We start from the raw sequence: 12,503 nt of genomic DNA on the forward strand, positions 1-12,503 counted from the left end.
AGAAATGTCTCGATGAGAAGCCTTGTCTGATGTGCATCATAGCTCGGTCAAAAGAGCTGTCTGAAGACCTGCGATCAAGGATTGTTGATTTGAATAAAGCTGGCAATGTATACAAAAACATCTCTAAAAGTTTGGATGTTCATCAATCGACAGTTAGAGAAGTTATCAACAAATGGAGAGTTTGGCACTGTTGCTTCTCTACCAAGGAGTGGCCGTCCACCAAAGATGATGCCTCAACTATACTGTATGTAAAACTATGGCCAAGAATGTTGTTCATAGGAGGACTCCACTGAGGAAGCCACTGCTGTCTAAAAAATATTGTTGCTCGTTTAATGTTCGCAAAAAGGCACTTGACACTCCACAGAGGTTTTAGCGAAATATTTTGTGGACTGATGAAACCAAAGTTGTATTGTTTGGGCGTAACATACGTCATGTGTGGAGGAAAAATGGAACAGCTCACCAACATCAACACCTCATCCCCACCGTGAAGCATGGTGGAGGGAGCATCATGATTTGGGGCTGTTTTGCAACAACTTGCAGTCATTAATGAAAGAATGAATTCAAAAGTCTATTGGGATGTTTTGCAGGAAAACCTGAGGCAGACTGTCAGACAGTTGAAGCTAAAAAAGGATGGCTGCTGCAACAAGACAATGATCCAAACATAGATGTAAATCAACATCAGAATGGTTTCAGAAGAACAAAATACACGTTCTGGAGTGGCCAAGTCAAAGTCCAGACTTGAACCTCATTGAGATGCTGCGGCATGACCCAAAGAAGGCGATTCATGCCAGATATCCCAGGAATCTGACTGAACTACAACAGTTTTGTAGAGAAGAATGGGACAAGATTAGTCCTGATCGATGTGCCAGACTGGTCTGGAGCTACAGGAAGCGTCTGGTTATTTCTGCCAAAGGGGAGGGGGGGGCACAAAATATTACATATGATGGTTCTATTTTTCCCCCCTTCTGTCATTGTTTGCATACTATCCTCAATAAAATATGAAAACCTATAGATGTTTGGGTGATTTTATTTAAAGCAGATACTGTTCTTTCACCTGTGTGATTTTGACAAAGATAACATCACATTTGATTGTGATTTTATGCAGAAATGTGAGAAATTCCAAAAGGTTCAGATACTTTTTCATACCACTGTACGGTCATTTGTCTGAGTAATAAAAATACATGCATGACATGCGTGAAAAAAAATCTATCAAAATGCAGCAGCAAAGTGTACCAACTGTGGCAAATACATTAAAAAAAAAAAAAAAAAGAATTCTTTGGTATGTTTCTTTTTGTCTTATCATTTTTATTAGTCCTTAGGAGTTTTACCCCATCTTGGTTTTTTTTTAGAATTACACATTTTCAAATGAAGTAAATAAAGGTAGCACCAAACAATAACATAATAACATTAGGGGTAAAAGTTCATCACATTGACAGGCACAGGGTTGTGTAATTGGAGGTTTCTGAAATAAATACGGTGCTGTCAAAAAGCATTTCACCCCTTCTAGAATAATCTTTTTTCCCCCTTGTTTCCCTACTTTAATATTAAGGATTACTGAGCAAATTTAAATGATCTGACAAAGATAACTCAAGTACATATGGCAGTTTTTAAAGGAACATTGAAAAGAAAGAAAAAATAACATTGAATTATGAATTACTGTTGAACCCTGCGATGCTTGATGGACACGATAAAATCACCATTGAAACTATATTCATATCTACTTGGGTTATATTTGTCTATTTACGTTTGTTTGATGATCTTAAACAATAAAGTGGGGAAACCTTGCGAAAATGTTTTGAGAAAGGGGCAAACACTTTCCGCCTGCACTGCATAATGAGTACACGCATGGCATAGTAGCAGAAAGGCAAACGGTACTGCTAACCTGACTATCCAGTGCTTTAAGAGACCAAGAATCCCAGAAATGAACACACTAAATGGCTTTTCCTACCTTAAACATAACTAAAGTACATATGTCACAGATGACTTTAACCTCCGACCTGTACATATATGTGCAAAGATGCTGGTTGCCAAATAATGCCTCTGGGAAGAGAGACAGCGAGAACCAAAAGTGGTATTTGCCATGTGGCATTTTTTGCCATGTAGCATTTTTTTTTTTTTTTTTTGCCATGTGGCATTTTTTAAAATTGATTTTGTCATGTGGCATTTTGTTTGCAATGTGGCAATATTGGTTTTGCCATGTAGTATTTTCTTGCCATGTGGCAAAGTTGATTTTGCCATGTGGCATTTTTCCTGCCATGTGGCAAAATGGATTTTGCTATGTGGCCTTTTTTATGCCATGTGGCCTTTTTTTGCCGTGTGGCAAAATTGATTTTGCCATGTGGCATTTTTTTTTTTGCCATGTGGCATTATTTTGCCCTGCCAAATACCACTTTTTGTTCTTGGCCCTGCTGTGAAATTAACAGTCATTCTGCAATATATGTTTGGAAAAATGTCTGGACATTGACCCTCTCCATTGATGTTCCTTATTTTTGATAGCAGAGCCTCACCGCTTTCCTCAACAGCTCTATCAGCTGTTCAAGATTAGCAACTTGGTGGCGTCATCCTGTCACTCGATGCCTTTGAGCATGTGGTAAATGTGTTTTGGTAAAATGACATAGCCCTCGCTGAAGGCAGTTGGTGCGTCGCGAGCTGTCCTGACTGTCTTGCAAGAAACCCTCAGGCTTTTGAGCTGCCTCTCCTGACGGCGACACTTTTGCTGCGTTGTTTTCAGTTTCTTCCTCAGTACCTCCAGCTGCTCTTCCAGCTGCTGAATTCGCTTTTTTTGCCGTGCAGAGTCCTCCGCCGTATAGTTATGGTCGCAAGAGACCACCACTGTGTCACTAGGGGTGTCAGGTGAACTTCTTACAGGCTCAGACTCCACCTCCTCCATGACGGTGTCAGAGGTCAAAGGGAATGAGAGGGGGAAATGGATCTCAGAAGGAAATGGATCCTCCAGGCACTCCGACTGTCAGATAGTGGAGGAAAAAGAGCTGGTAAGCAGAGGTGGATACTAATGAGTTACACTGACTTGAGCAACTTTTTGAGAAAAATGTACTTCTGAGACTAGTTTTACCAAGCCATACTTTTTACTTGAGTAGATTTGTGAAGAAGAAACGCTACTTTTACTCTGCTATACTAATCGTTACAATTTTTCCTCTTGAGATTCAGTGGATCAACCAGTTTCATCAATGAGACGTCACAACAATAATCACATGGCTCCATTATACCAATCAGAATCAAGCTTGCCGTTTTAGGATCATGCTGGCCTGTTCAATCACATGACGTCTTTAACCCTTGGATGTATAAGTGGGTCAAAAATTACCCGGTGAGATTGTTTTTTGAAATATCTTCGTAATGAAAAATGTTACTGATGCTTATTCCAGGTATTCCTAAAAAAAATAATAAACATTTAAAAAACATGTTTTGGATATAATGCCATTCAGATTTTAACTTAAGCTTTTAGACATTTGAAGAAATTGTAGTTTTTGTATCACTACCCCAGGCTTCCATAAGTGGATAAAAAAATGACCCACACTTTTTTTCTATAGATTCCAATGGGAACCTTTGATTCTTATCAACTATTGCTGTCAGGAATAAATTAACTGTGGACCACACAGACTAGGTATACTGGATATGGAGTGTCACCCCTCAGGAAAATTATTTAACACAGCAAGAGTTAATATGTTTACTGTAAGTATTATCTTCATACATTATTTGGTGTGTGTGTGTCTTTCATGACTCTTGTTATTATTATTTATCAACAAATTAGTATACCTCATGGCTAACTAAGTTAGCTAAAATTACTGTGTACTAGTATTTAGTGTGTGTGGGTGTATTTGTTTAGATACAGTGCTGGCCAAAAGTATTGGCACCCCTGCAATTCTGTCAGATAATGCTCAATTTCTCACAGAAAATTATTGCAATTACAAATTCTTTGGAAGTAATATCTTCATTTATTTTGCTTCCAATGAAAAAACACCAAAGAGAATGGGGAAAAAATCAAAATCATCATAATTTTACACAAAATTCCAAAAATTGGCCAGAGAAAAGTATTGGCATCCTTTGAAAAATCATGTGATGCTTCTCTAATTTCTGTATTTAACAGCACTGGTTACTTATTTGTGGCACATAACAGGTGGTGGCAACAACTAAATCACACTTGCAGCCAGTTAAAATGGATTAAAGTTGACTCAACCTCTGTCCTGTGTCCTTGTGTGTACCACACTGAGCACGGAGAAAAGAAAGAAGACCAAAGAACTGAGAAGCAAAATTGTGACGAAGTATGGGTAATCTCAAGGCTACAAATCCATCTCCAAAACCTGAATGTTTCTGTGTCTACCGTGCGCAGTGTAATCAATAAGGTCTCGGAGACCTGGAGTAGTTGGCCAAAGAACAATGGTCTAAAATTCCATCAGGGCATTGTAAGAAACTCATTGATGGGTACCAGAAGCAGTTGTTTGCAATCATTTTGTCTAAAGGTTGTGCTACCAAGTATTGGGCTGAGGGTGCCGATACTTTTGTCTAACCCATTTTTTTGAGTTTTGTGCAAAATGGTAATGATTACTTTTTTTTTTTCATTCTCTTGTGTTTCTTCATGGCAAGCAAAATAAATGATGATATTACTACCAAAGCATTTGCAATTGCAATCATTTTCTGGAAGAAATTGAGCATTATCTGACAGAAGTGCATGGGTGCCAATACTTTTAGCCAGCACTGTAAGTACATATTAATATATTGAAAACATTATTCTTATGTTTACTCATCAATGTGCCATGGCTGCTAGATACACAGCAGAAATTGTGGTATACTAGATGCTGGATGATGGAGAGGCAGTAATAGGGTTTGACTGAGTCAAAAAAATAATGAGGACCCAGACTATTGTCCAGCTGGCAGTGGCAGTCGTCCATTTGGAAATTCAACTGAACAGGATCAATCTGACTCATAAGATTCCACGTATGTGTCCTCTGAAGAAGAAAGTGTCCAAAGCATGGCCAACAGAATGAGTTGGTAGGGCTCTTCCTGGAGTGAGTTACCTCCCACCCAAGGCAGAAAATCCTCAGAAGTCAGTCAGGGCCTGCACAAGGGCTTAGCACCACTGTCTCACCAAAAAGATGTATGGGAGCGCTTCATCACTGATGATATCATCCAAAAGCGGATAAAGTCTATTGTTGGCATGTGCCAGTATGAAATTTTGACTGTACTATAACCGTGACCAAAAATACCGCGATTTCACGGTATTGCAATTATAGCTCCAAAATGTGTTATTTTGTGTATGTATGTATGTACGTATGGGTTAAAAAAAAATTCCATTGAGCATGTCTTTTTTTTTTCAGAACATATTTGAAAATTGGAACATGAATTCAATGTTAAAATTAATTAAAAATATTATATATATATATATTAAGCACATTTAAAATAAATAGAATTTATGAACTACAGCCACAGCTCAGGTTGCTCAAGATTAGAGCAAGAACAAAATTAATTGCTCTAGAAAAAGTAAAAACACTTCTAAATAAAACTGAATATAAATTTACTGTACTTTTTCTTTCTTTTTTTTTTTTTTTTTGAGGGGGGCAAAGCTTAAGTGAAGTTTCGCATTTTTCAGCCACTGTGTCAACTCTGGTCTACATGTCATGGCTTTGTGTTAAAAAGACAAAGAATTCATAAGGCAATAAGTTTGTTAATAATGTATAAGTTAGTTGTAAATGTAATTTAAATATTGTTGTGTAAAGGTTTCATCTAAAAAAAAACATTGGGAATGAGACCTCTCCTCCTCCAGCGAACGTGGATTTGTGTTAAGGGCAAGCTCATCTGTCGCAATTAGCGATCTTTGACACCATCCTTTTTCTCCCCCTTCATTTAAGCTCATTTCTCACTAAGTGGCTGTGAGACTTAAAACCTCGACGAAGTTGCTCTCCCAGCTAAGCCTAGGTTAACATTCGTCTTTGTTTTTAGTTAGTTTTTAGTTAGTTCGTATATTGAATTTGAAAGTAAAATGTGTGTCTTGTTTTCGGCGAACTTTTTCCATGGTGCTAACGCTAACCTGTTGAAGCTACTCACACGTGGAAAAATACAATTGTACATCTTTTTAAATTTATTCATTTTGTATATTTCAGTTACTACGATTTGAGAGCTCAATAAATTGAAGAAAGTACGCCTTGTGTTAGAAGAGTTTGTTTTTGGGTTCGCTGGCTGTTTAGCAAATAGCGTCACTGACATGCACAGCAACAAACAGGGGAAGGGGTGAGTGCTGCCGCGCCAAGCCACTTCTAGCTGCATTTTTGGCACATAAAAAATAGCGAATACCGTACTGCGGTATGATGAAAAATTTTAGTGGTTTTCAAACCGCTACGTTTTCATACCACGGTAAACGGTGAAACCGGTAACCGGCACATGCCTAGTCTATTGCTGTTCTGGGTAATTTTCAAAAATATAATACTAAATATTATAAAAGTGATTATTCTTCACCAAAATGGCATTAAAACACATTAATTCTAAAATGGGTCATTTTTGACTCACTTATGGAAGAGTGTAGGGTCAAGTCACTTGTGAATCTCAGGGTTAAAGCACCATAAAAAATTAGGTATTTGACAAAGAGGGCCGCCATCAACATGACTCGAAGGCGCTGATTTTAATCTCTCTCCCAGTTTTTATTTGGCACCATCTGACAACGGAAAACCGGAGATATAATACTTTTAGTTTCATCATAGGAAATATGTTTTCTCCACTAGAGGCCACTCATGCTCTTTGGAAAAATAATGCTTAATTTCTTTAGATTTTTTTTTCTCTAGCAGTAATTCAATATTTTTCTTTATTTCTTTGGCTTAATGTGGTTATGTAATATTGGAGGTGCAACAACTAATCGAGTAATCGACAACTAATCAATGAGCAAATGAATCGACAACTATTTTGATAACAAATTAATCATTTAGGCTCTTTTTCACCTTAAACTTGTCTAAATTCCTGAAATTATGACATACATATAACTTCTCAGTTGTAAATATTATCAGATTTCTTTATTAAACAAAAATCAACTTTTCATATGTAAAGCAATTCATATTTGTGCCAATTTTTGGACATCTTATGGTCAATACTAGCTTAATAAGGCTAGAACAACTAATCGATTAAATCGATTAAAATCGTCAGTCAGTAAGTCGGGGGGGGGTTACAATGCTCAAGTAGGTCAAAATCCAGCGTAGGGCTACTGCACCTTAAAACATGCTTTGTTTTCTCCTTGAGATAACTGTTGTTGTGGTTTGGTCTGAACAAATAAAAGTTGATATTATTTGACTTAGAACACATCCATAACTGAACAGTATTGACATGCAGGTGACAATGTTTTTTTTTTTTTTAGGTAGCCTATTGTGGTTCATCAGTTTTATTATTATTATTGTTATAGTTATTCTTTGTTCCGCAGCCTCTTTGAGCTCAATTTGACCCACTTAGAATATTTCAAAATGCACCAAAATCGTCAGGCAGGTCAACAGGTGCAATCTTTGATACCGTGTGAAGACAAATTCCAAATACACTATGTAGCGCCCCCTAGCAGTCATTCTTTGTCCCACCGACGCTTTGAGCCCTACTTTGACCCCTTCAGAATGCTTCAAAACTCACCATACTTAACAGCCAGGTGAACACTGGTGAAAACTTTGATAAAATGTAAAAAAATAAATAAATAAATAAATAAATAAAAAATAAATAAAAATATGCGTACATTTGTGTAGCGCCCCCTAGGAACAAAACCAACATTTCATTATTTTTTAATTTTTTTATTTTAAGGTGAAAGAGGAGGTAATAACGCAAAGGTTAAAACTTAGAACACATCAGTACTATATGAATGGGATACCATACGCGTTGCTCAGACTGATGTTATTACTACATCCAGTTTTCTTTGGGTGGGCAGAGCGTGTCTGTGGGTGGGCACAGACACCCTATTAATAAAATGAATGGTTTTAGTTTAGAGTTTAGGTAGTTAAATTGATATGATATATATTTTTAATCATTTATATATCGTTTTGTTTTCTGGTTAATACTTTCCAATGAAGGTTATGTATGCAGGATTTGTCTTGAAATGTTTATTGTATTTTCATTGAAATTTATTATTTGTGTGGCAAGATTAATTACGGCATAAACAATGAAGTCATTTTATGGACACGGGATAGGCGTTATTATAATCAATTGGATATATAAAACTTGATTTAAAAAATAACTTATTTCGTTTGTTTATTCAGGTTGGTCATAGAGCTAAGGCAGAAGATGAATCCAACTCCAGTTCAGCCTTGCAGTACTTTGAGCACCCAAAGTCAGATAGTCACAGTCTAGACACATTTTCTTCATTTTTCTTTCAAAGTGCACGAAATCGATGCATTTTACAATAAATTTTTTTTTTAATTCTCCTGGGGGGCATGCCCCCGGACCCCCCTAGAGGGTCCGTGTTTCCCTTCGTACAGCGATTCTTTTGGGCTGGGCTGAGTCAAAGTTCAGGGCTGCTTTTTAGTCCCAGTCCGCCCCTGTAGTACAGTAAAATAACAGTTCATTTCGATAACTTTGTGCCGAGAAAAAAAAAAAAAAAAAAAAATCAAACATCTTAAGCAGTTATTCATAATGTTACTCATTAATTTAATTTCACCTAATACTTTTTTTTTTTTTTACTTGTACTTGAACACATTTTTTGAAAGACTACTTTTACTTGAGTATTATTAATTTGAAGTACTACTACTCTTACTTGAGTAAAAATTTTGGGCACTCTACCCACCTCTGCTGGTAAAAGATAAACTGACTAGGGGATTTTTCTGACCTGCTTTACCTTGATGTCGAGATTGAAGTCAAAAAGCGACGGAACAGCACTCTCCTTCAGCACACGGTTGTTGCACTCTCTTTTGAAGCAGTCTTTAGTAAAGTGCTGTGAACAAATATTACTGTACTTCGTTGGCTTGAAATTGTTCCTCCTCATTGCTGCCACCCATTTAGTACAGATGTCTGGACGCGCTAGGGGAAACCTGAGAAAACAACGTCAATCATTTCAATGTCAACTTCAATTTCAATGGGGAGGGGCTTACTTGTCCGTTGCTAATTATAATAATTGTTTTTTTTTTTCTTTAGTTACCATGGTTCAGCCGACATAAATACTATCAAGTTACGAATCTGACATATATTTAACTCCAGCCACGTCAGACATGTCCGTGGCGTTAAAATGAGAGTGATGACGTACTTTGGGGTGAAAATGATAGTGAAACGCTCCGCCCGTCATTACGCCGAGTATTTACAGTGAGTAGCCAATTTAGGTGACAAGGCTGACCCATCATGACTGAGCAGCTAATGCTAATGAATAACACACAGTTAAAGTGAACTCACTTGTGGAAGGAGATTTCTTTATCTTTATGATACCGGTTTTTACAGCCGTAAGCTGAGCAAGTCTGAACCATAGCTGCTCGGACAGTGCTCACGATCCTCAGAACTGCGCTGTGGTATCAGCCTTTTTCTCCACGCGCTTCACTGCCACTAACAATGATGGCGGCCAGAGCGATGACGTTTAAGTCACGTGACAACGTTTGAGAAGTCGATTGGCTACTACGCGCTTTAAAAACCATACATTTGTTGCGTTAGGCTTTCCAGCTTTTAGACTGGATTTTGTTGTTATTTTTTTGACTAATTTTTTCCCCTTTGTCCTACCTACAAATATTGTGATTCTGTATCTTATAAATTTAAGTGTTTCAAAATACAAAAATTGCACATGTTAAGAAGGATAATTCAGTGGACTTGACATCAGGGTTTGGAAACTGACTCACGAGGCTCACGATAGCGATTGTCTGACAATATGGCGATTACAACATGTAACACATTTTGTTGCCAGTTTCTGATTATTATTATTGTCACATTGAAATGTAAAACACTTTTGTTTCCCAAAAGGTTTGTGTTTGTGGCCTGGACTTAAAAATTCTATTTTCCATATATTAAACAATATATAAATATAATATAAACAAATAGTTTCTGCATAACAAATTTTGAATATAGCCACTAATTTTAGAAAAACCAAACTTTTACCTTTTTAGTTGTACTTTTTGATTTAGTTTGGAACCAAACAACACAAATAAAATGATTACAAGACAGGAACTTTTTTTTTTTCCCTGTAACATTGTGTTATCGATACATGGGTCAGAAAATAAATCTACAACACCACTTACCATTTACCATTACTTTGGAATACAACTAATAAAGAGAATAACAAGCTGTTTCTAAGTGGAAAAGTAAGTTAGGTCTATTTCTTGGACTGTCGCAAACAATCTGTCAAAACATGAACTATTCTCATATTCTATAAGGAACACAACTTCACAGACTATTAGAATATTTCCGTGCATTTTATTTTGCCTGACGAGTGCGTTCACTCTCCCTCCCTGTAAAAAGGAATTGGTCGTTTAGCGCTGTCTTAGGCAGCCAATGAATTTAGACTTTAGAGCAGGGGCCCTCAAATAGAAATCTTGAATTATTCTTTTCATACATGCATGGGTCAATTTATTAATGTCGGTCAAGTACAAGGCAGGTCGAAGGTGGTAAAGGTGGTTTTCTTTTGACCCAACAAAAATACAATGTACATTCTGATTAAATAAAAATAAATTAACAGAACATTTTTGTGACTTAAAATAAAAAGACATAAAATTTTTTTTTAAAAAAACATGCAAGTACAATGTTTACACAAGCTCTGTCATTAAGGTGCAAACAACAACTATGGACAGTACATTTTGTAACTGTATAACACTGCTGGACAAAAAAAGAAAACATGCAAGTAGTAAAGTACATGTTCACTTTTTCAGAACATAAATGACAAACATAACAATTATTGACAGTAACTTTAACTGTAAAACACTGCTCAATGAGAGAAATGGCATTTGAGGGTCACAAAGCTGTTTACTCATATCATCAGCCATTAATTCAGTGTGTCTTGTGGTTGATGAATCTGAGAGTGAAATTTGTTAGATTTTTTTTGTCATTTTCCTCTTTTGTTACTGTTACTTTTGTTACTCTTTTGTTATTTCTCTATGAGAGAACAGCTTCTTATGTTTGGCCAACACCCACGACACTCTGAGTGAGCACGCCGTTGCAATTTGTTGTTGTGTCATAGATTTAACAATAATCTTGCTTGACTCTTGATATGACTGCTTCAACCTGTTCATTTCTCGCCTTCTCGATTCTGATTCAGGAGGAAACTTCTCTTCAAAAGAGCTGTGCTCTTTAACATAATAGCATTTCACATTTTCACTTTTAACAGCGCAATTGTCTTTAAATGTATTAAGCACATACATTGGTACTTGCCGTTGGTAAAATTGATGCATATTTGTCTGTCCATTCCTCATTGAAATGGCGATTTTCATTGTCTATTTTTCTTCTCTTGGTCAACTTTGAGCATGCCATTTTGTTAGATTCGGTCTTCTACTGGTGGCATGTACAAACAGATTGCAACGTGCCGGGTGCGAATCATGTTTCACACTGCTGCGGTCTGCCCACACTAGCTAGTGGCATGCAGACTCTCTCAGCCAATCAGCGCATCCATGCAGGCTCTCTCAGCCAATTAGCTCATCGTTGTCATAGAGATGACAACAGAAGTGGGAACATGGATGATATTTGACTAAAAATGAAACAGAATTTAGCGATAGCGCATAGCGATAGATCGGCGATTCATAAAAATGATATATGTTGAAAAAAAGGTTTCTTTTCTTCGTTTTTTTCGTTCGTCCGTGGGTCCGTAGAGAGGTGTGTCATGGTCCGGTCGTGGACCGCTGTCCGCTAATTTAGGACCCTGGCTTTAGAGACACTATTCTAGTGGAAAATTTTGGTTTAGTGGTAAATTTTTGGTTGCAACCCGTTGATTCCTTTATTAAACGGTGACATCTTTTTAAAATGATAAATTGATTCTTGGTGCTAGTCGAATTTTTCTGATATCCCAGACAAGAGTTATAGGTGGTTTAAATACTTGACATGTTTCGGAGAACATTTCTGCCTTCATCAGAGAGTGTTGGTGTGACGTGTCTTTATCAGCTGATGGATGAAGGCATAACTCACCTGTCAGATTGACAGGCGAGTCACGCCCTCTGCTGACCATTTACTCTTCCAGGATGCTGGTCCAGGTCATAGAGAGCATGTACGCCTCCTCATCCCTGTTGATGGTTCTCAGGCCCCGCTTGCAGATCTCGATGGCCTCCCTGATCCAGCGCTGATGTTTGTTTTCTTCGGTGCGGATGACTCTGGCCTTTTCCCAGTCCACAATGTGGTTTTCCCTTTTGCAGTGATCGGTGATGGCTGATTTGTGATGTTCCTGTTATGCTTGTTCTTTTATTGCCCTTGTTTGTCTCATTGTCATTGTTTGTCTCTTTTTCACATTCCTTCTTGTGTTGTTTTTCTTGTAATGAAGCTCCTCCCATTCTCCCCGATGTATGATTTATTGCAAGTTACATTTGTTTTCTAGGTGGATTTTGTCCTTTGGATGGACCAATATCTGGCGGAGTGTT

At 37.3% G+C, this 12,503-nt stretch overlaps 1 protein-coding gene across 2 annotated transcripts; it reads right to left on the minus strand.

The window, feature by feature from the left end:
- Positions 1-1,272: 1,272 nt before the first annotated feature.
- Positions 1,273-9,521, minus strand: thap1 (THAP domain containing, apoptosis associated protein 1). 2 transcript variants are annotated; one of them, XM_057819848.1, is made up of 3 exons: positions 9,355-9,521; positions 8,807-8,999; positions 1,273-2,965 (listed from the first exon to the last, which is right to left on the minus strand). In XM_057819848.1, the coding sequence occupies exons 1-3, from the start codon at positions 9,423-9,425 to the stop codon at positions 2,567-2,569; spliced, it is 663 nt and encodes a 220-aa protein (XP_057675831.1). In that variant the 5' UTR covers positions 9,426-9,521; the 3' UTR covers positions 1,273-2,566. The 2 variants fall into 2 exon arrangements, with proteins under 2 accessions (XP_057675831.1, XP_057675830.1); XM_057819847.1 differs by having other exon boundaries at positions 8,798-8,999.
- Between the last annotated feature and the right edge of the window lie 2,982 nt (positions 9,522-12,503).

Source organism: Corythoichthys intestinalis, chromosome 17 (assembly GCF_030265065.1).
Source record: "Corythoichthys intestinalis isolate RoL2023-P3 chromosome 17, ASM3026506v1, whole genome shotgun sequence".
In the NCBI taxonomy this organism is placed as follows: Eukaryota; Metazoa; Chordata; class Actinopteri; order Syngnathiformes; family Syngnathidae; genus Corythoichthys; species Corythoichthys intestinalis.